Source organism: Aristolochia californica, unplaced genomic scaffold (genome assembly GCF_029961685.1).
Source record: "Aristolochia californica isolate CCGP_79_NKW_82.1479 unplaced genomic scaffold, dmAriCali1.0.hap1 SCAF_4, whole genome shotgun sequence".
Taxonomy (NCBI): Eukaryota; Viridiplantae; Streptophyta; class Magnoliopsida; order Piperales; family Aristolochiaceae; genus Aristolochia; species Aristolochia californica.
In genome coordinates, this window is record NW_027182103.1 from 5,547,735 (window position 1) to 5,574,281 (window position 26,547).

Below are 26,547 nucleotides of genomic sequence, written 5' to 3' on the forward strand. Positions count from 1 at the left end.
CACATGTTTCACACCAAATATTTTTTGCTATTGGATCACCCTTCTCTACACCTTTATAAACATCTGCAGACACGTATTGATTTATGAGTTCAGGCCTTATTGTTATTTTCGAGCTAAAAACTCTATTCCCAATTAAACCAACAATCAGCCTCATGGATAATTTTTTAGAAGAATAAGGTAAATGACACAGTACATAAGACTAGCTCGTTTATTTATTGAAAATATGATATCCTTTTTCAAAAATACTAGGAAGGCACAATAATTAACACAAGCAAGGCTTTTACAGATTGGTCAAACCCTAAAAGTTGTTGTGTAAATTCTTTCATACAAGTAAAAAGGATATACGATTGCTACTTCTTCAACGGATATCGTATTAATTCCTATATACAAGAGGACGACGGGAAGGCAGGCATACAGAAGCAATGGAAGGCTCAGTATATGGTCCCTTCAACAAAGCTTCGGCTACGAAGTTGTACATGGCCTCTGTAAGATGAATGTCGTCCCAGCTCACAAAGGACGACGAATTCTGACATTCTTGCGACGCCGGACCGCCGCACAGAGCTGAAATGTTGTAATTGTAATGTCCTCCTCCACCACAACACGCTCTTAGAGCTTCATTAAAACCTGCAACTTATAGCAATAAATACTTAGTGTGAAGGTCTATTCTCAAAGGGTTTCACAACGGAGAGGAGAGACTAACCAAATTCATGCGGGGATCGGAAAACCCGCATGGCAGCATTGTAGTAATCCGCATAGATGAGGGTAACACCACTGTGGAGGGCTCGCAAATGGTCCAACTCCATTTTCAGCTGCTGGTTATATTTCTCAGCAAATGCATTGAAATCATCAAGACAACCAGTTTCAGTGTTGTAGCGTTTCCTGACGGAGTTCCAAGGGAGGGAGAGGTAGGACGGTGAGCAGCCAATGGGTAGGTTGCCGGGGACCAAGATAGTGGTGGCTCCATGCTCTATTAGTACCTGAAAACAATAATATAAAGTACATCTGTAGCAGCTTACACTAAAAAATTTCTTAATTTTGATAGACATAAGGATACGGGTCGATTGAGATCAAAAGACGACTCTAACTCAAACTGTAAATCTTGTATCCAGCTACTGCACGTAGCTGAAGTGTTGTAGTCTTTCTAATCTTTACAGTCTTTGTTGTTAAGATACATTACGGTCTTTACAAATACCTTTTTCCTCATTAATAAAAAGCACACAAAATTACTTCCTTTCTTCCAATTATTTTATATGGTAATGGAACTCTCGATCAACCCGTATCCTTATCTCTATCAAACTCTACTTGTGTAATGCCTTTTTGGGTTTCTTAGTCACCTCAGCTGCAGATTTGATTGCAAAGACTATTTGAGGCAAAAAACTATGCAGTTGCTTTATGCTCCATCCTTGAGCAAACGGGTAATTCAAGTCGTTCCCTCCGATCTCTCCTAATAGAAAAAGGGTACTTCTAAAGACATTTCGGCAGTCTGCAAAGTACAACTATGATAAGAATAAAATTGAAATGAAGAAAATGAACAACATGATTACTACATTGATTTTAACAAGGCAAATTAACCATATACGTAGCCATGGAACATACAAACATTCAAAGGGAGTTTGTGCAGAGATGTTATCTCATTATCTTCACTGATGTTCATTATTTTATTAGAATTAAAACAAGTGTTTCACTTCTAAACCATCTTCTCTTAAAGCTTATCTGTTATATGATAATAAGTTTAGGCACAAGTAGAACTGGCCTATTGAACGAGAGTTAATTGGACCCTATTCTTCTTTCTTATCTCTACTTCTCACTAAAAATTAAATTTCAAGCACATTAGCAAGGTATATTCATCCATCGAATATGATTGATCCCAATATGATACCCAACAAGTGGCATAAGCTAGATTCAATTCTCATAAAGCTTTGAATAAAAATTATTTTTAAAACTAACTTTCATAATATTGATTTTAAATTATGCAATTAAAATCCTTTTGTTAGACTTAAAATATTCATAATTTTAGGATAGTCAATAATTTACCAGGTTTATAATTTGCTCCAAAAATTAAAATTTTACTCCTAGTATCAGTTTCTCTTGGAACAAAACTTTCAAATTTTATAAGAAAACTCAAATTCTCTAAACTAGCAAGATGCATCAAATAATCTGTTTATATGATATTTTTTTTATAGTCTATTTATATCTATTTATATTTGTATGATTTATATTCATATGTGCTCTCTTTGATTCATTTGTTGTTGTTTGGCTTAAATATGGATTGTAGCACCTTATACATGAATCTAGTTTGATCCTGTGTTGGTTTTTACTTCATCTTTGGTCTTAAAAGCAAGTGGACATGGTTAAGAGATTTTTATGCCACGTCAAAGAAAAAGTGGAGCTGAAATTTTAGCAAGTGTGATTGATTCTTGAAGATACAACTTCAGATCATAAACCCTTTGAGTGGTGATTATTTGTTTAGTGATTGATATTTCATGGCTTAAGATATTGGCTTTAATATGGTTGAAAAAGTGAGTTACTCAAAATTACCACAATTCTACTTAAGGGGTTATCTAATTATTTGAGTTGGTCACAATCCGCTAAACGATTTCTCATCACTCATGACTTGTTGAGTCACTTGAATAAACCATCTCCTCGCCTAGGTGAGGAAGATAATGTAAACACCAAGTGGTTTAAGGAAGTTCTTAGTTGGCTGATTAACATCATGGAAGAGTGTTGCAACTAATGTACTGCATCTTGGGACTGCTAAACAAGTGTGGGATACTTATGCAAAGTTATATTCTAGTACCAACAACTTGCAAAAATTATACGATGTTTTTCAAAAAATGAATAATTCCAAGCAAGGAGATTATGTACGTGACTATCTTGCATGATTTAGAGGTCTCATTCAAGAGAGAAAACTTGTTCAACCCTATTCCACAGATATTTAAGTTCAAAAGAAACAAATGGAAGTGTAAGAAATAATCATATGTCTTGCCAATATCAAACCTTATCATGAGGTAGCCAAGACTCAAATCCTTAGCTCAACAACTCTTCCCTCATTTGATGATATAAGTGCTACACTTGTACGTATCTTGGATCCATCCACCACCTCCCAAGTTGATGTCTCCTCAGCCATGTACTCAAATAATAGAGGTGAAAATTCTAGTAATTGGGGTCGAGAAAGAAAAACTAGAGGTGGTAGGAATGGGCAAGGTTGTTCTCAATCTGAAAATCAAACTTGTTCTCAAAGTGGGAAAATAGGTCAGATAGTAGACACTTGTTGGAAAATCTATGGGAAACTAGACTGGGTTATAACCAACCAAGCTTCTACCAATAGAGGAGACAAGCTAAAGAACAGACCTGACACATCCAAAGGCAAGAAAGTTTTATCCAAAGAAGACTTTGACTTCTATAGATGACGAGTATGATGATATCTACCTTGAAAAAAACCTCTCCCACTATTGCAACTACAACTATCTCTAATATGATCTCAGCTCCTTCACCCTCTCTATCCTCGATTATTAACTTTGGGGCCTCTGAGCACTTGACAGATAATGGTAATCTTCTAAGTTCTATCTCGCCTTGCTTGACAGATAAATTTGTTTCCATAACACACGAATCACACACCAAGGTACAAGGGATGGGATCTACATATGCTACACCTACATTGCATTTACAAGATGTGTTTTTTTCCCTCAGTTTCCTTTAAATCTTCTATCAATCGATCAATTAACAAAAATATTTAACTATTCCATTACCTTTTCTCCTACCTCTTGTGTCTTTTATGACATGCAGACAAAACAAGTGATTGGTGGAGGTCATAAACAGGGGGGCCTTTATTATCTCAGGCAGTCAGCAGGTGTTTTCTCTAACCTCTCTCGGGCTAAAACTCCAACTCCTTCTCAGTGATGATAAAACCCTAATAGAGGCACCTTTCAATTATAAAGAGAAAATTAGGGCAACCGCAATATAAGAGTAAAATTTCCAAACTGCCCTTAATGAAACAACAATTAATTTATCGAGGACCAAGTGGGGGCTCCACCCCCCTTCCAACCCCCACCCGCGTACTGACTCAACATAGGGTATTGATTAGGTTCCACAACTTAACACCTTAAACATATGATTCCCACATTATAGTCCATTTCTCATTTGAACTGTGAAAGTTGTCAACTAAGTAAACACCAACGGAGCGCTTACTCCCTTTGACGTGAAACTAAAGGTGTTGCTTCTTTTACTTTAGTTCATACTTATGTGTGGGGACCCTTGGAAAATCTCCAATGTTTCTCATTCAAAGTATTTTATTACATTTGTTGATGATTTCTCTCAGGTTACGTGGTAGTTTTTACTTAAAGATAGATCAGAGGTATTACCTACATTCAAATCATTTTGTGTTATGGTCTCTACGCAATTCAATATTACCATCACGATTTTTCAAGCAGATAATGTAAAAGAATATATGTCAAGAGAATTCCAATCCTTCTGCCAAGATATTGGAATCATACATCAAACCTCATGTGTCTACACACCACAACAAAATGGAGTGGCTAAGAATATTTGGATGTACTTGCTTTGTCCATGTCACATTTTCAACTTAGATCCCAAAGCCATTAAATGTATTTTTTTAGGTACTCTCATACTCAGAAATGATATTGTTATAATCCTTCACTCAAGAAAATGTTTGAATCCAGATATGTGACCTTTTTTCGTAGAATAACCTTTTAATTCATCCAATGGTGCCCCCACCTGGTTTCACTCTTGTGAATGACTTTCCTAAGCCAAGTTTGCCTATTGAAGACAAACCAATTCGTGAGCATGATGACTTATCTATTCAGCCCCCTGAAGCATTAGTTGACAACTCACCTGTGGAATCTCCAGCTTCTTTAGAGGTAAACTCTCCTTCTTCTCCTCATATTTTTGGTCCCCCCATTGATACTCGACCAATTGCTCTTCAGAAGGAGCTGAGGTCTTGCACGCGACCATCTACCTTTCACCCCATCTCCATTTTTTTATCAACTCACTGTTTTTCACCATATTGTCATCACTTCCTTGCCTCCATATCATCTCCCTTGGTTCCTCAGTCTTATCAAGAGGCCCTTTACCATCTAGGATGGAAAGTGACGATAGATGACAAAATGACAGCTCTACATGAGATTCAGACTTGGACACTTGTTTCCCTCCCATCCAAGAAACAACAAGTGGGATTGTAAGTAAGTCTTCACTCTTAAGCACAATCCGGATGGTTCCGTGGCTCACCTTAAAGCTCACCTCATAGAAAAAGGCTACACTTAATGCTATGGTGTCAAAATATGAGGAAACCTTCTCCCTCGATTACCAAGCTCAATTCAATACGCCTCTTATTATCTCTTGTTGCTAACTCTAATTGGTTGACATTTTAGCTCGATATAAAAAATGTTTTTCTTAATGGGGATATTTAGGAGGAGATTTAAATTAAACCACCATATGGCTATGTTGTTGAGGGGGAGTATTATGTCATTTACATAAGTCTTTATATGGGTTGATGCAGTCTCCGCAAGCTTGGTTTAACAAGTTTAGTCAAACCATGCTTCGATTTGGATTCACCAAGTGTTCTGTGGACCATTCGGTATTTGTCAAGCACACTAAAAAGGGTGTGGTGCTACTAGTTGTATACGTGGATGTCATTATTCTGACAGGAAATGATACCGAGAGCATAAATCAAATTAAACAAAAGATATGCAGTAAATTCAAGACAAATGACTTGGGACTCCTCAAGTACTTGCTGGATGTTAAAGTCCTTCAGTCTAGGCATTGCATTATCCTATCACAAAGAAAATGTGTACTTGACTTTCTCAAAGACACATGAATGATGGGATGTCGCCCTACCAACACCCCGATGGATACAAATGAGAAATTATGTGATGGCTCTGGTGAGGATGTTAATGTGGGCAAGTACTGAAGGCTGGTCAATGTCTTATAGTGACTAGAACATATATCTCATTTGTGGTTAGTGTTGTCAACTAATATATGCACAAACCTCATATCTCTCACAGGTAGGCACTAGAGAGAATCATCAGATAGTTGAAGAAGGCCCCTTAGATACTCTATAAATAGGGTGGCCTATAAGTTGTATTCATGAGTTCATTAAAAAAGAGAGCATAGGACATGCAGTTTTTGTTTGCTTGTTTTCTTTCAAAAAACTCTTATCTTCTCTTTGCTTCCTCTCTCACACTGGTTGGCAATTTGACTCTAACAGCTGGTATCAAGAAGCATTTTTCTAGAAGAAAGTTTGTCATCAGAAGCAAAAAGGATCGATATTGACAACTCTATTTGCAACATGGAAGTTGAAGGTGACATTGAGTTATACATAAGCCTATTTCAAAGATTTTCTATGAAACTTCTGTAGCACAGATGATGACCTTGAGTCAACACAAGGTCAGCCTCGAAGGTGGAGTAGATATTAGGTCCTGCTAGGAACAAACCTAGAGGAGGATTAATAGGTTTATAAATTTGTTTTGCTATATTTTTACTCTTTTTTGCTTAATCCTATTTGTGTTCACAAAATTTAATTAATTTTATGTGCAATGTTGATTTTAAATTCAAATTTCAAGCACATATAATCAATTAGACAATAAATATACAAGGATTTATAGTAGTTCACAATTCTATCTTGGATTGATATTTCACTTCCAAGTATGAGTGTCTATTTTATCTAATTACCTGATTTTTCGTTCATCATTTATTAAATAAATGGAAACGAAAAAAAAAATCTTACCAATATGTGTAATGAGGTAATTTTACTAGTTTTATAATTTTATCTTTTATTAAATGGAATAAAATGGATAATACCTATTCCTTATTTCTTTACCCATTTAGCGATCAAGTAAAGGTATTATTACAATTTTCTCATGTGGGGGGACTTGTTATGTATGTTGTTATATGACTTTTTACTACCTTCAAATATTATAAATATATATATTTATATATTTTCTAATTTTTAAGAATTTTACATATTTATATAAATAAATTTCTATTTTTATTAATTTTTACTATTTTTTGTTTATTTACCCATTTACCTGTTTGTTAACCAAGAAAGAAATTGGAATGTCTTAAAAATAATTGGATAAAATGGATACAAAATACTTGAATGGTAATCGAAACAATATGCATAATAGCCTATTACGTTTAGTCCGTATACCATTTAAACCCCTATTTCCAATATGTTTTCATCTAAAAGTTAATTCACTATGTTTGGGTTACCAAATAGCACTTATAGTAAATTACTTTGAAGTCTAAAAACAACATTACACACATAAGCACTTACACCACTCAATTCACTACAACAACCAATTCTAATATACACCCTCACCTAGATTTAAAACAACAAACTAAGATATCCAACCAATACCCACAAAATTTTTTTTCAGTAGTTTACTAGGCACTCCTACCTAGAGCCACAAAGGCATAGGTTTAGACCACACACAAATTTTTAGTAACACTAGTCCACAAAGGGTCTTATAGTTAGTAGCAACAAAACAAAGATTACGAGCATTTACTCCTTAGTCCAAAGACTTCTCTCAATCAATTTGCGATTAGGATAGTCTTGCCAATACAAGGCTTGACCCAACTTAAAGGATACTTAATTTTTCAGCCCTTTATAACAACTTGATTTGGAAAATATTACAATTTATTTACAAGTGAATAGATACACCAACCCCAAATACCTATTTTATGTAATATTAGCTCAATAAGTTCTAATTTGACAAGATTTTTAAAATTTTAAATCATGAATTTGTTTTTAAATCTAGGGTGTCGACCATAGGTTGACTCCCATATTGTTTTTTTATGATAACAAAATTTAATTGATTTAACAATTTGCAAAACCAAGTATTGCAGATACTTCACCTTCAAGAGTCAATGTATCTCAAGGTCTAAAACTTCAAAATGATCAAGTCTACTCAAAACCTCAAGCATCATTGAAGGTCGTCTCTTGAAGAAGAACCCATAAGGAATAAGACAACAAGAAGACTAAAGTTCAATGTAGAAGCCATATGTCTAAACTCGGTTACAATGTAAGAGAGTACTCCTAAACTCCATTCTTTAAGTACCATTGTGAATATGAAGATTTAGGTCATAAATTGCATGTAGACATTTTGAGGAGCATCATAAACATGTTAGAGCACTTAGATAAAAACATTCTCATGCTTTGAAAGTCAACTTAGTTGAACTAGTACTGGAATGATCAATCAACCTCTACGAATGATCGATCATCCAGAAATGTGCATGCCAAGATTATAAAGCATGATCTATCAAATTTAGTTGATTAATTGATCATCCAAAACATGGTCATTTCATGCTATAAAGTATTATCGATTATCCCATTTGGATTGATCAATTAATTTTGTCTAGGCAAAAATAAAATTTACATGGAATGATCGATCATCCCACCTGATTAATCAATCAGATAGAATCTTGCCAGTTAGGGACGTCAAACATGATTGATCATAGGAAATGCATTGATCGTTCATACTTGTGTTGACAACCAAAGGGAATTCTGATTGATCGATCATCCCCTGGCAATGATCGATCAACTTAGCTTTGCTAGACCAACAATAACATATTGATCGATATGTCCATCAATGAATAAGTCACTATTTGACTAAAAAATAGTCATTATGATCGATTGATAGATCAATCACTTTATAGAATTGATGTACTAACTTTTGCAAACAGGTAAAAAATGGCTAGTTTGAGTTAGTAAAGTTATAAATTTTGTACTAAACTATGTATTAAGAAGCTAATGAGCATTTATTGAAAAATATTTCAAGCTTTTACTCTCAATCTTGAAAATCTCTCAAAAAGTGCTTTAGAGTAAAACAATGAGCTTTACCCTTGTAATTTCACAACTCTATTTTCAGAAGATCTTATTACTGCAATATATCATTGATTTTCTTCCTAGTTGTTTGATTGCCTCATCTTCAAAGTCATAAATCTAAGGTGCTGGATTGATTTATTTTTGGAGTTACTATGGTCATCTCCTTCGTTAGTGCTAATTCATTTATGAAAGTACTCAAGCTATTGTTGTGTGGTTTGATTTCTATCTTGGTTCTCGCTAGTCATCTCCCGCTCTACTATCTCTCTGCTGGTCTTGCTATCATCGAGCCAATCTCTGCAACTTGACCTTTTTCTGGAACGTTACTCGATCCTCCTTCGTTGGCCCTTCCTTTACTCGGTTTACTCTTCGGTATACTCTGTTTACTCAAAAAGATCTAATTGTCTATCCTCATTCTATTGAGAGACAAGCACAAAATGTTTTCTTGAACGTTATTGGTATCTAGTATTCGAAGAAGAGACTTCTAGAACGGGATCAGAACAATCGGCTACGAATTCGTTGCTCTTGCGCACAAGAGAACTGTAGAGGGATATCAACAGGTGAAAATGTTGTGATTAATCTTGGTTTATTTAATCTCTTGAGACTGGTATTTAATCTGTCGAGCTTAGCGACATAATACTGTTCGTTGTTCTGCCAAATCAACTCGGACCGAACCAACTTGGCCCGGGTCAACTCGGACTCGACTCAGCCTGACTTGATCAACTTCCTCTCTACCCCTAGTATACTAGTCCCAATCCCGAGTTCTATACCGATTTCTCCCGCAAACTCGACTAGATTGGTTTGCTACCTGACTCAGCCTGACTCGATCCTCTGGTTTGAGCTTGATTATTATCTTGGATTTTTGGCAACTTATTACTCAGTTCCTTATTCAAGGATGGAGTCTCTGCAAATTATTTCACGTGTCCATATTAAAGGGTTTTTTTATTTGTTACATGTTATTTGGGCACAGGCCCATTTCTGTTGCTACTATTGTGACTCTCCGACTGAGACATTGACTGCTATCAGTATTAGTTATTCTGATGAAGAAGAAAGCACATGGATGCCCCAATATATTATCCTCCAGTGATTCCCCGTTACCCTCTTATCATTTGTTAAAATCACTTCTGAGCAATGCCTATAGACCCACTACCTATAGAAGAAAAGAGTGTGCCAAACAACTAACGTAAGTCTATTATTCACCTAAGAGGTCTTTTTTGAGCTACCATTAGAAATTGAGTAGACTACGTACCCCACTGTTGGGCTACTTTTTCGCATATGAAATTGAACAGAGAGTATTTCAGACTATGACCATGGAGTATGGAGTTTTGTCATACCGGTAGGAGTGATTTTTCTTCTCTCGCTCTTATATTATGCCAGTTGGATTTTTTGGTCAAGAACAAAGAGATCACCAACTTGAAGGAAAGTGTTAGAAAATATGATAGACTGTTATTTTATGCAGGTAGATCTTATCCACCATTTGTAGTAAACTAGACGCTTATGATGTTCTCTCACCCCATGCTTAAGGGGGAATGTTGGAAGATGGGCTCAAGCCCATAGACCAAAGAAGGCCCACAAGTCCAAGAGTGGTGGCATGATGGTAAATAAAGAGTCATCTCATAAAAATGGCATCAATGTAATTATTTTAAGTTTCAAAGGCATAATTAGAATATTATAGTTTTATTTATATATAAATAGAGCTTCAGGGGGAGGGTTAGGGCACAAGTCCATAACCTCATTTGTCCTCTTGTTTTCTCCCCAACATGTCTTCTCTCCTTTTCTCCATGGCATAATCTAGGGAGTTCTGAAAGTCAACAAAGATAGGTAATACCTCTGATTTATCTTTAAGTAAGAACAACCACGTAATTCGAGAAAAATCATTAATAAAGGTAATGAAGTACTTTGAATGGGAAACATTATAAATGTTCAAGGGTCCCCATTCATCACCATGAACTAAAGAGAAATGAGCAACACTTTTAGTTTCACCTCGAGGCGGATAAGTACTACGCTAGTGTTTACTTACTTGGCAATCTTCACACTTCAGATTGGAAATTGAATGTAATGAAGGAACCGTCTGTTTGAAAGACTGCAGGGATGGATGGCCTAATTTATTATGCACTGGATGTGGCTGTGACTGATGATTCAAGGGAAACTTATGAAAAAAAAGGACAACTTTCAAATGAAGGGTAGATTTAGCAAATGTGAACCTCACCCCCACGCACCTTGGTTTGGGATCCATTTGCTATAGAAACAAATTTATCAGTCAAACAATGGGATATAGAACTCAAGACGTTACCATTACCTGTAAAGTGCTCAAAGGCCCCAAATTCAATAATCCAAGATATAAAAGTAGCCAAAGTTATACCTGTTAGAGTACTAGCAGCAAAAGGTGAAACCTTGTTTGGGGAGGCTTGATTTGTGGTATGAATAATCATATGTTTTATTTTCAAAAGTAATTCTAATTTCTCTTCAGAAATGATCTTCTTGGGGATAGGCACCATCATATTTTTTTTTATCTTTTGCAATAATTCAAATTCTTTTGTAGAGATGGTCTTCGTGCCTTGGGTGTTCTTAGGAGCCATCATAGAGCTAAATTCTTGAACAAACGTAAAAAGGGGTTTATATCAAATTGATAATAGTTAGTAAATAATAAAATCTAGGGTAATCTATCCAAAATTTCCTTTTTCAACACTAATGTCTCAATCAAAAAGACACAATAACAACTAATGTAATGACTCAATGCCCAAATAGAAAATAGCATATATGTTGTTATTGTTAGTGTATCAATGCCCACCTCTCTCAAGTTACCATTAATGTAATGTATTCACTGGCCCCCACGTATGAGGAGTGCCAATGTCGATAGTGAGTAATTAGTTAACGGTTCCAGCTTAGATTCTGATGAGGTCAAATTGTGACCGCAATGGTTACTTGTGAAGAAACTGTAAAACGGATAGTAGGGTTCGGGGCGTCAGCCCCGACGGGGGTCTAAGGGGGCTGACCCCACAGTATGCATGTGTCACGATTGCATCACCAAGTGCCAATGTGGAGGACAGCTAGATGGCTTGCTCTACAAGCCTCCTACATGAAAAACACTTATAAATAGAGGTGTTCTTCAGCAGCATTGGCATCCAGAAAATGAGAGCTATTCCTTCTTCATTACTCTGTTTTATTGTTTAGTTTCTTCTTGTAATTTCTGTTCAGTCCATAAACCATTGAAGCTTTTCTAGAGCGTATGGTGGGATGAAGTTTCTTATCGTATTTGTAATAGATCAGTGTTGGATTTCTTCTTGATTGTTGTTTAGATGTTCCAAGGCTGAGTTTACTCTGTTTTACATGGTATCAGAGCTCTAGGGGACCCTTAACAACAATCTTCTGTCGTAAAGCACAACATCATGACTGATCTTAAGCCTAGTAGCTCTACTGCTAGTTCTGGTTCTGTACCAGCAATACGTATTCGTCCCCCAGCTTTCACAGAAGGCAAACTTGATGGCACGAACTATCTCCTGTGGAAGTTCAAAATCACTACGATTCTGGACTCCTATGAACTTCTTGATATAGTTTTGGGAGTTGATGTTGAACATGTTGCTGTCACCAATGGTGAAAAGATCACTCCTAATCCTCAGCTCGTCAAAGATTGGAGAAGGAAGAATGTTGATGCACTTTGTGCAATTATCACAAGTATTCAAGATTCTGTCCTCACCCTGATTCAACATACTTCGAAGGCGAATGAAGCATGGAACATACTGAAAAATCAGTATGAAACGAGGAACCAGACTCATATCTAAAATCTGAAAAATCAACTTGTTGCTGAAAGATTAAGTGAAGATGAGGCAGCATAGTCTTTTATTACTAGGATGAAAAACCTACGTGATAAAATGGCTTCTGTTGGTATAGCCAAGTCAACAGAGGAACTTGCTCGAAGATGTATTCGAGTACTGCCGCAAAAATTTGCGTGACAGCACTCAATACACAAGTTCGTGATCCTCCGTTGACCTTTGAAGATTTCTCTGCCTTATTGATGGAGGAGGAGATGAGGCTAAAAGGTAGAGACAATCAGTCCGACTCTGCCTTCACAGCAAAAGTAAAGGTTAACAATGAAACAAAGAAGAAACCAAAGAGTAAGAAGTTTTTTGGATCGTGTTATTACTGTAACAAGAAGGGTCATGCTGTCAAAGATTGTAGAACACGAATCCACGATGAGAAGAACGGCACGGTGAAACAAAACTGGAAGAATAGAGAATCTGCAAATTCTGTAGAAATTGAGCTTCCTCTGTTCACTGTCACAGAGGAATCATGCTCTAGTGCTCATGTATAACAAAAGAGTACATGGGTGTTAGATTCTGGAGCTTCCTGACACATGACCAGCAAGAAAGAATTATACGATTCTTTAAATCCTCTACAACAACCAATGAATGTGGTGGTCGGGAATAATGCGAGATGTCCCGTTGAAGGGATAGGCACCATATCCATTAAGTCTGATGATGGAGAAAATAAGAAGATAGCGGATGTTCTACTTATTCCCCAAATCTCAAGAAACCTGTTGTCCGTAGCTGCAATTACAGACAAAGATTTGGAGGTACAGTTCAAGAAAAATGAATCTCTTATTCTTGATAAAAATGAGAACATAGTTGCAAGAGGTATCCGTAGGGATAACCTTTATGAAATCAACTCACTTTCTGCTGTTGTTGATGCCAAAAATAGTCAACTTTGGCATGAAAGATTCGAACACATTTCCTTTCATGTGTTGAAGGAAATGCAGAAGAAAAATATGGTGACAGATTTGCCTTCAATTGATGTAATTGAAGAACCTTGTGAAGCTTGTATGCTGGGCAAGCAACAAAGAAAGTCATTTCCCAAAGAGAGTCAAAACAAATCAAAGGCTCCTCTAGAGTTGGTACATGCTGATCTCTGTGGGAAAATTACTACGATGGCGTTAGGAGGATCTTTCTACTTTATGCTGTTAGTCGACGATTACAGTAGAAAGATGTGGGTGTACTTCCTTCGGGACAAGGCTGATGCTCTTGCAAAATTCAAGGTGTGGCATAAGCAAGTGACAAATGAGAACGCAGCAACTGTGAAGAAGTTTCGTACAGATCGTGGGGGGGAATTCTGTTCTACTGAATTATCTAGCTACTGTAATTCAGTTGGCATCAAACGCCAATTTACTGCTCCACATACACCACAACAAAATGGTGTAGTTGAACGTCGAAATCGAACGGTGGTGGAAATGGCTCGGTGCATGATAAAAGGTGCTGGGCTACCAGATATGTTCTGGGGAGAAGCAGTAAATATAGCAGTATATGTCCTAAATCGATGCTCCACAAAAGCATTGAATGAAAAGACTCCAAATGAGGCTTACTCAGGTATGAAACCTTCTGTGTCTCATTTAAGAAAATTTGGGTGTGAGTGTTTTGTACATATTCCCAAAGAAAAAAGAAAGAAATTAGATGACAAGAGCAAGAAATGTATCTTCTTGGGTTATAGTGAAGAGTCTAAAGCATATAGACTCTATGATGTACAGGCCAAGAAGTTAGTCATAAACCGAGACGTGGTGTTTAATGAGCGACCACTCTCAATGGAGGATAATGATCCTGCCATTTTGTCACCAACCGATGAAGTAACTCACCAAGTGCCTGTTGAATAGCCAGTAAGTGATGTAGAAAATGTTTCTGTTAAAAAAGAAACAACAAGCCAACCTAGTGCATCCCCACGGAAGCCACAACCAAAGTGGGTGCACCAGCTCTTTGATGACAGAACTCCAGAAGTTGAAGATAAAAGCCCTTGTCCTGATGGGCTTAGATGATCAAAGAGAATAGAGGAGCAGAACAAAGCAGGACAACAACTTTTGAACATGGCTTTGATGACTCAAATCATCGAGACAGTAAAAGAACCAGTAAGTGTGGAGGAAGCCATGTTAGATCCAAAATGGAGAGCTACAATGCAATCAGAGTATTATAGTATCATAAAGAATGATACTTGGGAGATTGTTGATAAACCTCCTAACCGAAAGATCATTGGCAACAAATGGATTTGGAAAACAAAGTACAAGGCTGATGGTACTCTTGAAAAATACAAAGCACGCCTTGTTGCTCAGGGATTCTCACAAATTGAAGGCTTTGATGTTGATGAGACCTTCGCTCCAATAGCAAAGATGACAACAATTCGGGTAGTTCTTGCAGCTTCTGCTCATTACGGGTGGACGGTATATCAAATGGATGTAAAATATGCCTTTCTGAATGGGAAACTTGAGGAAGAAGTCTACGTGGCATAACCACAAGGCTTTGAACTACCAAATGTAGAGGAGAAAGTATGTAAATTAAAAAAGGCCTTGTATGGTCTAAAGCAGGCACCACAAGCCTGGTACAAACGTATCGACTCTTTCTTTTTGGAGCGCGGGTTCTGTAGAAGCAAATCTGAAGCAAACTTATATGTTCTTTGTGAACATGAGAAAAATGTCATTATAGTACTCTATGTAGATGACCTGGTAATCACTGGTGACCATGAAGACAACATTGTGAAGACTCGGGAATGGTTGAGCCAAGAGTTCGACATGACAGACTTGGACCTTCTTCATTACTGCTTGGGAATTGAGGTATGGCAAAAATCTTATCATATCTTTATTTCTTAGGAGCGTTATGCTCGAGAACTGTTATCTACTTTTGGCATGACCGAAAGTAATCCAGTAGTCACCCCAATGGAAGAGAATACCAAGCTGTCAATCAATGACTCCTCTGAAAAGGTTGACAACAAGCTCTATAGAAAATTAGTTGGAAGTTTAATCTTCCTTTGTAACACAAGACCTGACATTAGCTATGGTGTGGGAGTGCTCAGTTGTTTTTCTAACAATCCAAGAAAAACGCACTGGCAAGCTGGAATGCGAATCCTCAAATATCTCAAAGGTACTTTAACTTTTGGAGTATCTTACACAAGAGGAGATATTTTATCTGGGTATTGTGACTCAGATTGGGCTGGAGATATTGACAAGAGGAAATCTGTTACTGGCTACGGATTCTTGTTTGGAAGTGGTATCATCTCATGGGTTAGTAAGAAGCAACAAACAGTTGCACTGTCATCAACCAAAGCAGAGTATAAAGTTGCTTGTGTAGTAGCCTGTGAAGCTATGCGGCTACGACACATCTTGACTGATATAGGTATTCCTTTGACTGAGTCAACTACCTTAAATTGTGACAGTCAAAGTTGCATAGCTATGGCGAAGAACCCAGTGTTCCATGCTAGAACTAAAATGTCGTCTTCCTTTTTCTCCATGAGCTAAATCCATAGAGTCTTGAAAATCAACATAGTATCAGAGTATAGACTTTTAGGACTCATAGTTATGGTTTTTTAGCATTAAAAAAAAACACATTATTTTTTCCTTTACTCATATTTTGCTTAGTTTTTCGTCATATTGTTGTTATTTTTTTTCTCTCTTCGGCTAGTACACCTATACTAGTAGATTGCTCAGCGCCAAGCTTAGCCAGCAAAGCTGCCTTAGATGATCCGAAGAACTCTATTTCTCAAATCAAATGCCTTATTGGTAGAAGATCTTAGCACATGCATTTGTTTGTTCTCTCGAAGGAAGAGACTTTATGAAGTTTTGTTCTGACACTTTGCTACAAAATTTAAGGAGTATAAGATTGATGTTTATCAGAATGCTCGGGATTGCACTAGACTTTGTGCTACTTGTGAGAAGCTGAAGAAACATTTGTAATTATCTTCCTCGACGACTATTGCGACAGTGGGCCCGACACCCGCCTCGTTCTTCCTCTGGTCATTGATGAATTGGCGAAGCAGTTTGTAGGGTCGATACCGGGGGCGACGAGGCGCGATTGACGGCCATGGCCGGCCTAAGAGATCCCACCGTCAGCCAATGGATTTTTGTTGTGGGAGTCGAACTTCGACGAAATAATCTGCAACCAACATTTTTTTTATTTGCCAGAGACGTACTCGCTGCCATTGATACCGTTGCTCAAACTCAATCTCGGCGTCATTCACTTATGTTGCCATTTCCATCATAGATGTCATCGTTGAGCCTTCGGACATTAACAAGGGAGCATTATTCCATCTTCCTTATTTATGGAAGTTTTTTTGCTCGAGTTGGATTAATCCAATCGTCACCAGATTGGTTGCCGCTTCGGGATGACAATGACTATTGATTTCGGAAAGTTCCCTTGTTGATTGATCTCCCGCCCGATACTTCTCTGAGGTCTCCTGTCGTGATTGCCATCTGAGATCTCTCACTTTGTTCAAAAGCGAAAGGTACGAGGAAGACAATGACTTTCTGAATTAAAATGCCAACTTAGGTGGTTAATTTTAATCCAGCAAGCCAACAGTTTTAATCAGCCGAGCAACCCGAACCTAGTATGTTCTATTCTGCCAGGGTTAACCCAGCACGCGGGTGACCAAACTAACTTTGTTCCGCTCGGGTTAACCCAATGGGTCGAGTCAACTTGGCCCAGTTGCTTACTGCCTCAGTTCTATAGGTTCAAGTCCCGAGTTCTCTACCAATTTCTCCCGCGAATCGGCTATATTGGTCTGATACCTTACTCGACTCAACTCGGTCCTTATCTCCGATTGAATTATTATCTTGAAGTACTGGCAATTTATTACGTTGTTCCAACATACTATTTTGTGCAACTTCCTTATTATGATGGACTCTCTATGGAACATTTCATGTATCATTTTTTAAGGATTTTCATTATTTGGTACGCGTTATTTAGGTTCAGGCCCATTTAAGCTATTACTATTATGTCTTGCGACATTATAATTAAAGAAGGACTTCTCATTTTCTGATTGTTGTTAGCATTGGTAATTCTAATGAAGAAGAAAACACAAGGTAGCCCCAGAATATTATTTTTCGATGATTATCTTTTACACTCTTATTTGACATTTTTACTCTTACCATTTGAGAGTCGATTCCCTGTGGAGGGACACTGTGATGGAAGAGTTTATTACTACACTTCTGAGCATTGCCTATAGACCCACTACCTACAAATGATAGGAGTGTATCCAACATTCAGTGTGAGTCAAGTCTATTATTCACCCAAGAGGTCTTTTTCAACTACCTTGAGAAAGTAGGTAGACTTTGTGCCCCACAGTAGGGCTACTTTTTCACCTGTGAAGTTGACTGAAAAATAGTTTTTTACTATAACCATTTGGCTGGAGTACGGAGAGATGTCTTATGGCTAGGAGTGATTTTATTCTCTCTTATATTATGCCAACTAAGCCTCTTGGTAAAGAACAAAGAGACTACAAGTTTGAGGGGGAGTGTTTGAAGATGTAGTGGACTGCCATTTTATACGGGAAGATCCTATACATTATTTACAACAAGATAGGCGTACATGATATTCTCTCATCCCCAGCTTGAGGGGGATTGTTGAATGATGGCCCAAGCCCACATGACCAAGGAAGACCCACACATCCAAATGTGTTAGAAAATGAGGTCAAACCCATAAGAACAAGAAAGACCCACACATCTAACAGATGTGAAAGATGGGCTCAAGACCCATAGACCAAAGAGAAGGCCCACAAGCCCACATAATGATGACATGATGGTAAATAAAGAGTTATCTCATAAAGATGGAATTGATGTAATTAGCTAAGTTTTAGGGGTATTATTATAATATTATAATATTTTTCATCTATAAATTGAGACGCAGGGGAAGGGTTAGGAAACAAGTTCATAACCTCTTTCTTCATCTTGTTTTCTCCCAATATGTCTTTTTTTTTTCATGAGCTAAATCCATGGAATCCTAAGAGCTAACTTATATTTTTATCAATCAGAAATACTGCAACCAGATACTTCTAAGGAAACAGGAGCTTTCCTGATATGATGGGGCCAACTTCCTAAGTTTGCCAATATATATGATTCATTTCTCAAAAAAGGTAATCTCAAAAGAAAATCATGTTGTTGGGTTCTAGAGCAGAGTATTGCTGGAAACAAGGAACGCCAAGCAGAGGAGAGTGTTGTTCCATCTGCAGCAACTCGGCAGTAGTAGAGGAGACTGGGTTTGTGAAACTCGGTAGTTGTCAAATTTAGAAGGCAACACCCGAGCTTACCTTCTAAGATATATCATGAGATTTATAATGCAACAAGGACTCATCTTTCTTGTTGTTATAGGTCTCATCAATAGGATGAAATCATTGGATGACACACAATGAGATTTCAGAACCCAAACAACCACCAAAAAAAGAAGATCAATAGCAATTATGATGATTAACAAAGGACTCAGAAAACTCCTTGGGCCTGTCATCTGAGTGAAGCCTTCTTGATCAGCACTATATCAGCAACATAATACCAATTACCACTCGGACAACAATAAACTGCAAAAAAATCAAGAATGGGCTCAAAATTTTGGAATTTATGAGCTCAAGAACTCAAGAATTCAAGAATTCAAGATGCAAGGTCTCTGTCGTGCTGAACCAAGAGTAGCAGAAAGATAATCACTCCTGCTATTGTAACGAAATAGAGTTCAAACCAACAACCAACGATAATATCAAATCTCAAGCAACTAACAACGCAATATGGAAACTCTTATAATATATCAAGTCTTAAGAATGTATCACCTATGACATGCAACATGCTACAACTCAAGCATATTCAAAAGCAGAATTCTCAAGCAACGTATTCTCAACATAAGGCATGGTAGAGAAGAGAACAACTTATGCATTCTAAGAAAATGCAACACCACCCTTCAAATCATTCCATGCAGTCTTACCGTAAGTTGAACACAAAAATTTGGAATCTCAAAAATCAATCACTATTTTGATACCATGTTAATTTTCAGGATTCCTTAACCTTAAGATTTTTGGTAATGAAGGAGAGTGTTGATTTTCAAGACTCCATTAATTTAGCTCATAGAGAAAAAGGGAAAAAACCCCATTGGGAGAAAACTTGAGGAAGAAAGGTTATGGAATTGATTCTTCCTTCCCTCCACCTGAAGCTCTATTTATAGATTTATGAAACTACTATATTATAATAATACCCCTGAATTTAGAGTTTAGGGTTTAGGGTTTTAACCCTGGAATTTTAGCTTAATTACATCAATGCCATCTCTTTGAGATAACTCTTTATTTACCATCCTGCTATCAATGTATGTGGGTCAATGGGCCTTCTCCTTGATATATGGGCCTTGTGCCCGTCTTCTATATATCTCATAACCATGGGTCTTCCTTGGTCTTATGAGCTTGTGTTACTGTCCTGGGGTTAAGTACCTATACCTTTTGCTCCTAACAGGCCAGTCTTTTTGGTAGTATTGGCTAGGTGCATAACATTTTCTATCAGAGCTGGCGCTACGTCCCGAGTTCGACTCCCGTGCGGGGAGTCTGTGTGTGTTAATCTCGGGCGTCCTGATAGCTACGTGTGATTAATCCCGGCCGGCGGCTGCGTGTGTTAATCCCGACCGCCATGGTCGTCGGTTCATGAAGGTGGGTGTACTGTTATGGTCCTGAGGTTAAGTACCTATGCCTTCCATTCCTAATAGGTCGGTCTTTTCGGTAGTGTTGGTTAGGTGCTTAACAGTTTGGGCCCATCTTCTAATATACTTCAATATGTGAGTCTTCCTTGATCGTGTGGGTTTGAGCCATGTCTTCTAACACTCCCCCTCAAACTGGGGGTGAGAGAACAGCATAAACTCCCAGCTTGCCGCAAATAATGTATAAAATCTTTCTTGTATAATTTTCTTTCATCTTCCAACACTCCCCCACACGTTGGTGCTCTCATTCATGAGGCCCAACTAGTTTAATATCAGTGAGAGTAAATCACTTATAGCCACTAAGACATTTCTCTAAAGTGTCCTCCTCTACCACTGTGTCCCTCCACAAGACTCTCAAGTAGTAGAGTAATATATGATATTAATGGGGGGGGGGTGGTAACATAAATATAACAATAAGTTCCTTCGTCATGGACTTCTAACCACACAAAATTTGATATTTTTTACGGGGATAAAGTTCCTCCGTCATGTACTTCCAACCACAAAATTTTGATATTTTTGACAGGGATAAAGTTCCTCCGTCATGGACTCCCAACCACAAAAATTTGATATTTTTTACAGGGATGAATTTCCACCATCATGTACTTCCAACCACAAAAATTTGATATTTTTTTACAAGGATGAAGTTCCTCTGTCATGGACTCCCAACCACAAATAAATTTGATATTTTTCACTGAGTTGACAATAAATATAATAATAATTTTCTCCGTCATGGACTCCCAACCAAAAATTTTTTGATGTTTTTGACGAGGTTGACAATAAATATAATAATAAGTTCCTCCGTCATGGACTCCAACCACAAATAAATTTGATATTTTTGACGGGGTTGACAATAAATAATGGTATGAGGCTACCTCTTCTTCAATAATAATGTTTCATAAAAAAAGACACAATACCAACAGCTTAAATGGGCTTGGCTTGGGCCCACTTAACACGACCCAAAATAATCCTTGTAATATCACCCATGAAATAATCCAATGCACATATCTAGACCAAATAATATGTTGACCAAAGATTAATCTGTCAATTCTTCAAAAATAATAATCCAGCGAGAGAAAGAAAATAATCTTGGGCACACATACCGAGGAAAAAATAAGTGGCCCGAGTTGGTCTGGGTTGACTCATTAGACTTGTACAGTCGGTTGACAGGGAACTCAGCTTACTGGTCCGAGTTGACTCGGGTGAGTCTGGGTCTCCGCAGAACAAAAGCACACTCAGATTTAATAAGCTCTTCCAAACTTCGGAAGAATTAAATTTGGCAACAGTGCTTTCTTCCCCCACCGAACAGCGAAAAACCAGAGTACCATATCTTTGAGAGGAAAATTTTCAAATAAAAACCAGAGAGATCTTTGAAGGCAAGACGAAAACGAAAACTCTCCGAAATAAGAGACATCATCGGGAATCAAGCAGAACGTCGAAGGTAAGATTTTGACGACAACAACTTCTGAAAAAGAGCAATGCAGAATAACTTTCCGACAAAAGTAACGAGAAACTTTTCGGCAACAGCAGTCGTTTTCCACCTCCAAAACGGAAACAACGGCAAGACATCATGTTCGGCGGAAACCGTCCAAAAACTGTAACAAAGCTGGCGGGATCATTCTGCCAACATCGTCGGCAATACTCGGATGTATCGTCGTCTTCTCCGGTGATGGTGGGTCGCCTTCCCCGTCAACCGAACAAAGTCGAAAAACAAAGAGATTCTGAACAGAGATGGCTTTTCAAAAACTAATCCAGTCCAATACCCGAATAATAGAGCGACAATCGACGACTTCCTCGCTGTAAGAAGTCATCGTCTTCGGTAAATAATGTTTTTGGTTATTTCCAACGAGCACGTCTCAAAAAACAACGAAGCTTATGTAAGCTCCGGAATGGCTTTTCTCAAGATTTTCAAAACACCACATAGAAGCTGCATGTAGAGACTTTCGGCGACGGTGGGTTGACAGTCAGGGAGACTTTTTCGATACATAGAATGTCTCTGGCAGATAAACGAAGATAGATACCCTTAATTTGAGCAAAGTAATGGTAGAGTAATGTTGGGCAGCAACAGAACCAGCAGGGCAATCGATAGTTTCAGAGACAATGAGACTCAAGGCAGGATGATTTAATCAAAATAAGAAAGCAAAACAATGCACGAGACTAAGAAATAAAAGAAGAGAAAAAAATTTCTAACCCTACACGAAGGAGAATGAAACCTAAAAAACCATAGTCGGAATCCTGAAAATCAAAGCTCTAATACAATGTTGATTTTCAAGACTCCATGAATTTAACTCATGGAGAAAAAGGGAAAAAACCCCATTAGGGGAAAACTGGAGGAAAAAGGGTTATGGAATTGATTCTTCCTACCCTCTCCCTGAAGCTCTATTTATAGATATATGAAACTACTATATTATAATAATACCCCTGAACTTAGGGTTTAGGGTTTAGGGTTTTAACCATGAAACTTTAGCTTAATTACATCAATGCCATCTCTATGAGATGACTCTTTATTTACCATCCTACCATCAACGTATGCGGGTTTATGGGCCTTCTCCTTGATATATGGGCCTTGAGCCCGTCTTCTATATCTCTCATATCCATGGGTTTTCCTTGGTCTTATGGACTTGGGTTCATCTTCTAATATACTTCAATATGTGAGTCTTCCTTGGTCGTGAGGGCTTGGGCCCTATCTTCCAACAGAGAGAAAGAAGAAGAAGAAGAAGAAAGAAGAAGAGGGAAGAGAGAAAGGGAGCAAGAAAGACGTCCAAGGAGAGAGAGATAGAGCATGTTGGAAGAAAAGAGGAGGAAGAATATTGTTATGGACTTGTATCCTAACCTTCCCCCTTAAGTTGTACTTATAGATGTCAAATATTCAAAAATTATAAGCATACCCTTCACCCTAAAAAACGTGATAAAGGATAAATATCATAAAATAATAACATCAATGATACCCAAGTTTGCCTATATCTTCTAATAGCAATCAGTTGATTCTAATTTTTGCACTCAAATATATGAATTTTGATAGTTCAATCCCAAATTTGTAACACTAGGAAGTGGTGCCTTAAATCCAAATGTCATAATGAATGGTATGATTTTAAAGTATTATAACAATGATTCTAGCATGAAAGATGCTAAGCAAATAAATATTTTAAAGTAAAAGGCCAGAAATGCTTAGCTCTTTTGGGGTTGTCTTTTTTAATGACCAAATTTAATATTTATTTTGATTTTAAAGTATAAGAGCATTTAGGGGAGCCTTAGGAGCAAGAGGTTGAAACTTTTGAGCACAAAAAGTGAAGAGAAAAGAAAATAAGGAGAAAAATAAAAGAAAAGAAAAAGAAAGAAGTTTACTTTTTCTTGTTTGGATGCCCATAGAAAATAAGAGAGAAAATAAAAAAGAAACAGAGTTTCTCTTGTTTGGATGCACAAGGAAAATTGAAAAGAAAAGAAAAATTAATAATTTTAAATTTTTTATTAATTAAAATTATTTACAAGTGTAAGAACTAAAATATCTATAAGTATTAAATTATTATAAATAGACTTTTATTTTCTCTCTAATATTTTTTATTATCTATAAAATTCTCAGTAATTTCTCTCCCTTTTTTTGTGGTTTTCAAACTTACCCATAAAGTGCACCCTTTTTTTCTTTTCAAGAGAGCACTTATATGCCCAAGGAAGTCTTTCGGCTTGTGCTTCAATTGTCCATTACAATCATAACAGAATAAATGAAGTATTTCACTTTTTCATAAATTCAACACAATCATAACATAATCAAATAACACTTAGCAAATTTTTTAAAATATTATAAATAATACTATTATTTATTATTAAAAAAACCATCTCTTTCAAGCCATTATTGATCCATGGGTTGTCAGGTTGTTAAACATCAATTTTTTCTCATCACCGTATTTCATTCAATGCACAGTTGAATCAAACCTAATCACCTCACCAGATCCATGATGAGGTGAGTTTTATAAATTGCCGACGTTCATGGCATACCACATTTAAATAGGACTAGATGTGAAATTAATTTTTGAATTGCCTAAGAAAAGTAAAATAACCAAGACTGAAACGAATCAAACTCACCTTGAGAAGGATAAATGCATCAGATATTTAGTATTATGAGGAAATTGGTTTTAGAATTACCAGAGGAAGCAGGACAGAGAGAAGGCAACAGTTGCGTGAACCAGTGAAGCTGATCTCCCAAAGAGTTGTTTGTGACGCCACGAGAAATCCCTCTCTCTTCGAAGAAGTCACTCCCGAGGGCCGTCGCGCCCGACACTGCAAAATTCACTCCCCTCTTGAAATCACCATTGCTCGAATTTGGCAGATACGGAGGCACCAGCGGAAGTCCAAAAGCTTGGGCTGTTGATCTCAACCAAGATTAAGAATGACGAATCATGAATCATCCTCGACTTATCTTTAAACTAACTGAGAATGATGTTTATTTCCATCATTTTGTAATAAATACAAAAATCACCAATACTTTACAAGTGAAAGAGAAAACTTCAAAAAGAAAAAAAAAAAATCAGATCCAATCGGTACCGATAAAGTCGATGACCAAGCGGCCGTCGGAGCTGCGGCCGTTTGGATGATGGAAGTACGTTTCTCCGTAAGGGAACAAGTTGGATCTGTCGTCAGGATGGATGTAAATACAGCTGCCAGTGTCAGCCAGAGAGTCGCCGAAACTGATGATAGACGCGAAACATTTTGTTAAGGATTCTAGCACTGGATCTTATCGGCGGGAAAACCAAAAGGACCCAGAGTTTTAGAAGAAGATGCGAGAGGTATGCCATTGCAGATAGAGTTACAGAAGAAGAGGCGAAGAGAAAACAAGAAATGAGAACACACAAGGGCACACCATAAGTTAAAGCAGGCAAGTCGCCACTGAATAAATTATAGGAATATTTATCGATTAATGACTCAATAATACTTAAATAATAATTCTTGGACCAATAATTGTATAATGATGATTTTTAAGACCTTGGTTTAATTTAATATTATTATTCCAATTTTAATATTTTAACACTACATGATAAAATATAATTTAATATTTTTAATATTACTCCATAGTGTTAATGTTGCAATATTGTGTATTTGTACTGTTATTGCCTAAGAATAAACGTGAATCGAGTACATAGTGAGCACAACGTGAATCGATGTAAATACTTTGTTATACGGGCGGATATTCTATTATTTCATAGTCAATGACACAATATTTAACTAGAGTGGAAAAATAAACGTCGTTACCTTTATGTATACATTATTATGGTTCTACTTAATTTAGTAGATATGTCCTTCTTACCGATTAAGACAATGTCGAACTAAAGTAATTGAACATAAAGATCAAAGTAATTGACTCTTTGAATCGATTATTTTAGTAGAATGAATGAAAAATGAAGCTAGGATGATTGAACCACTAAAACTAGTAAGTTTTGAATTTAAAAGGGAGTAGACCAGTTTAGTAAGAGAATTGAAGTCTTGAAGTGCCAATGTCCAAAAGAGTTAGACTAAACTCGTAGGAGTCAACCATATTGAACTAGAAAGTGTTATAAAAGGAGTCGACCCTAAAAACAACATGGCTTGAATCAGAAAGAATTTGTTCATTGTGCAAGCAAAAAAAAGCTTCTAAGTTAAAAAAAGGAGTCGATGTCCAAAAGATGTTCTTTTATTTGAGCCTATACCTAGAAATCTCAATAGAGTTTTCAAATTTTACTTGGACTTTAAAATCAATTGGATTTATGTGCCTTGAGCTTCTTATTGTTTTGGGGTCATATAGAAGGGTGTAAGTTTTCTTTGAGCTTTATATTGTAAAATCAGCCTAATAAGAGGCACTGTAATGCTAAAATTACAGTACGGAGAGATGTCTTATAGCTAGGAGTGATTTTACTCTCTCTTTTATTATGCTAGTTAGGCCTCTTGGTAAAGAACAAAGAGCCTACCAGTTTGAGGGGGAGTGTTGGAAGATATAGTGGACTGTCATTTTATACGGGAAGGCCTACAAGCCCACACAGTGATGGACGTTCATAATGTTCTCTGACCCCCAGTTTGAGGGGGACTCTTGGAAGATGGGCCCAAGCCCACACGACCAAAGAAGACCCACAAGCCCACACAATGATGACATGATGGTAAATAAAGAGTAATCTCATAAAGATGACATTGATGTAATTAGTTAAGTTCCAGGGGTATTATTATAATATTATAATATTTTTCATCTATAAATTGAGACGCAGGGGAAGGGTTAGGAAA

General features: G+C 37.1%; 1 protein-coding gene across 1 annotated transcript; it reads right to left on the reverse strand.

Moving 5' to 3' along the window:
- Window positions 1-251: 251 nt before the first annotated feature.
- LOC137962218 (GDSL esterase/lipase At1g28590-like) lies at window positions 252-25,162 on the reverse strand. Its single transcript, XM_068808959.1, has 6 exons — window positions 25,150-25,162; window positions 24,844-25,032; window positions 24,445-24,663; window positions 1,335-1,483; window positions 701-977; window positions 252-624 (listed from the first exon to the last, which is right to left on the reverse strand). The coding sequence occupies exons 1-6, from the start codon at window positions 25,160-25,162 to the stop codon at window positions 374-376; spliced, it is 1,098 nt and encodes a 365-aa protein (XP_068665060.1). The 3' UTR covers window positions 252-373.
- Window positions 25,163-26,547: the final 1,385 nt, after the last annotated feature.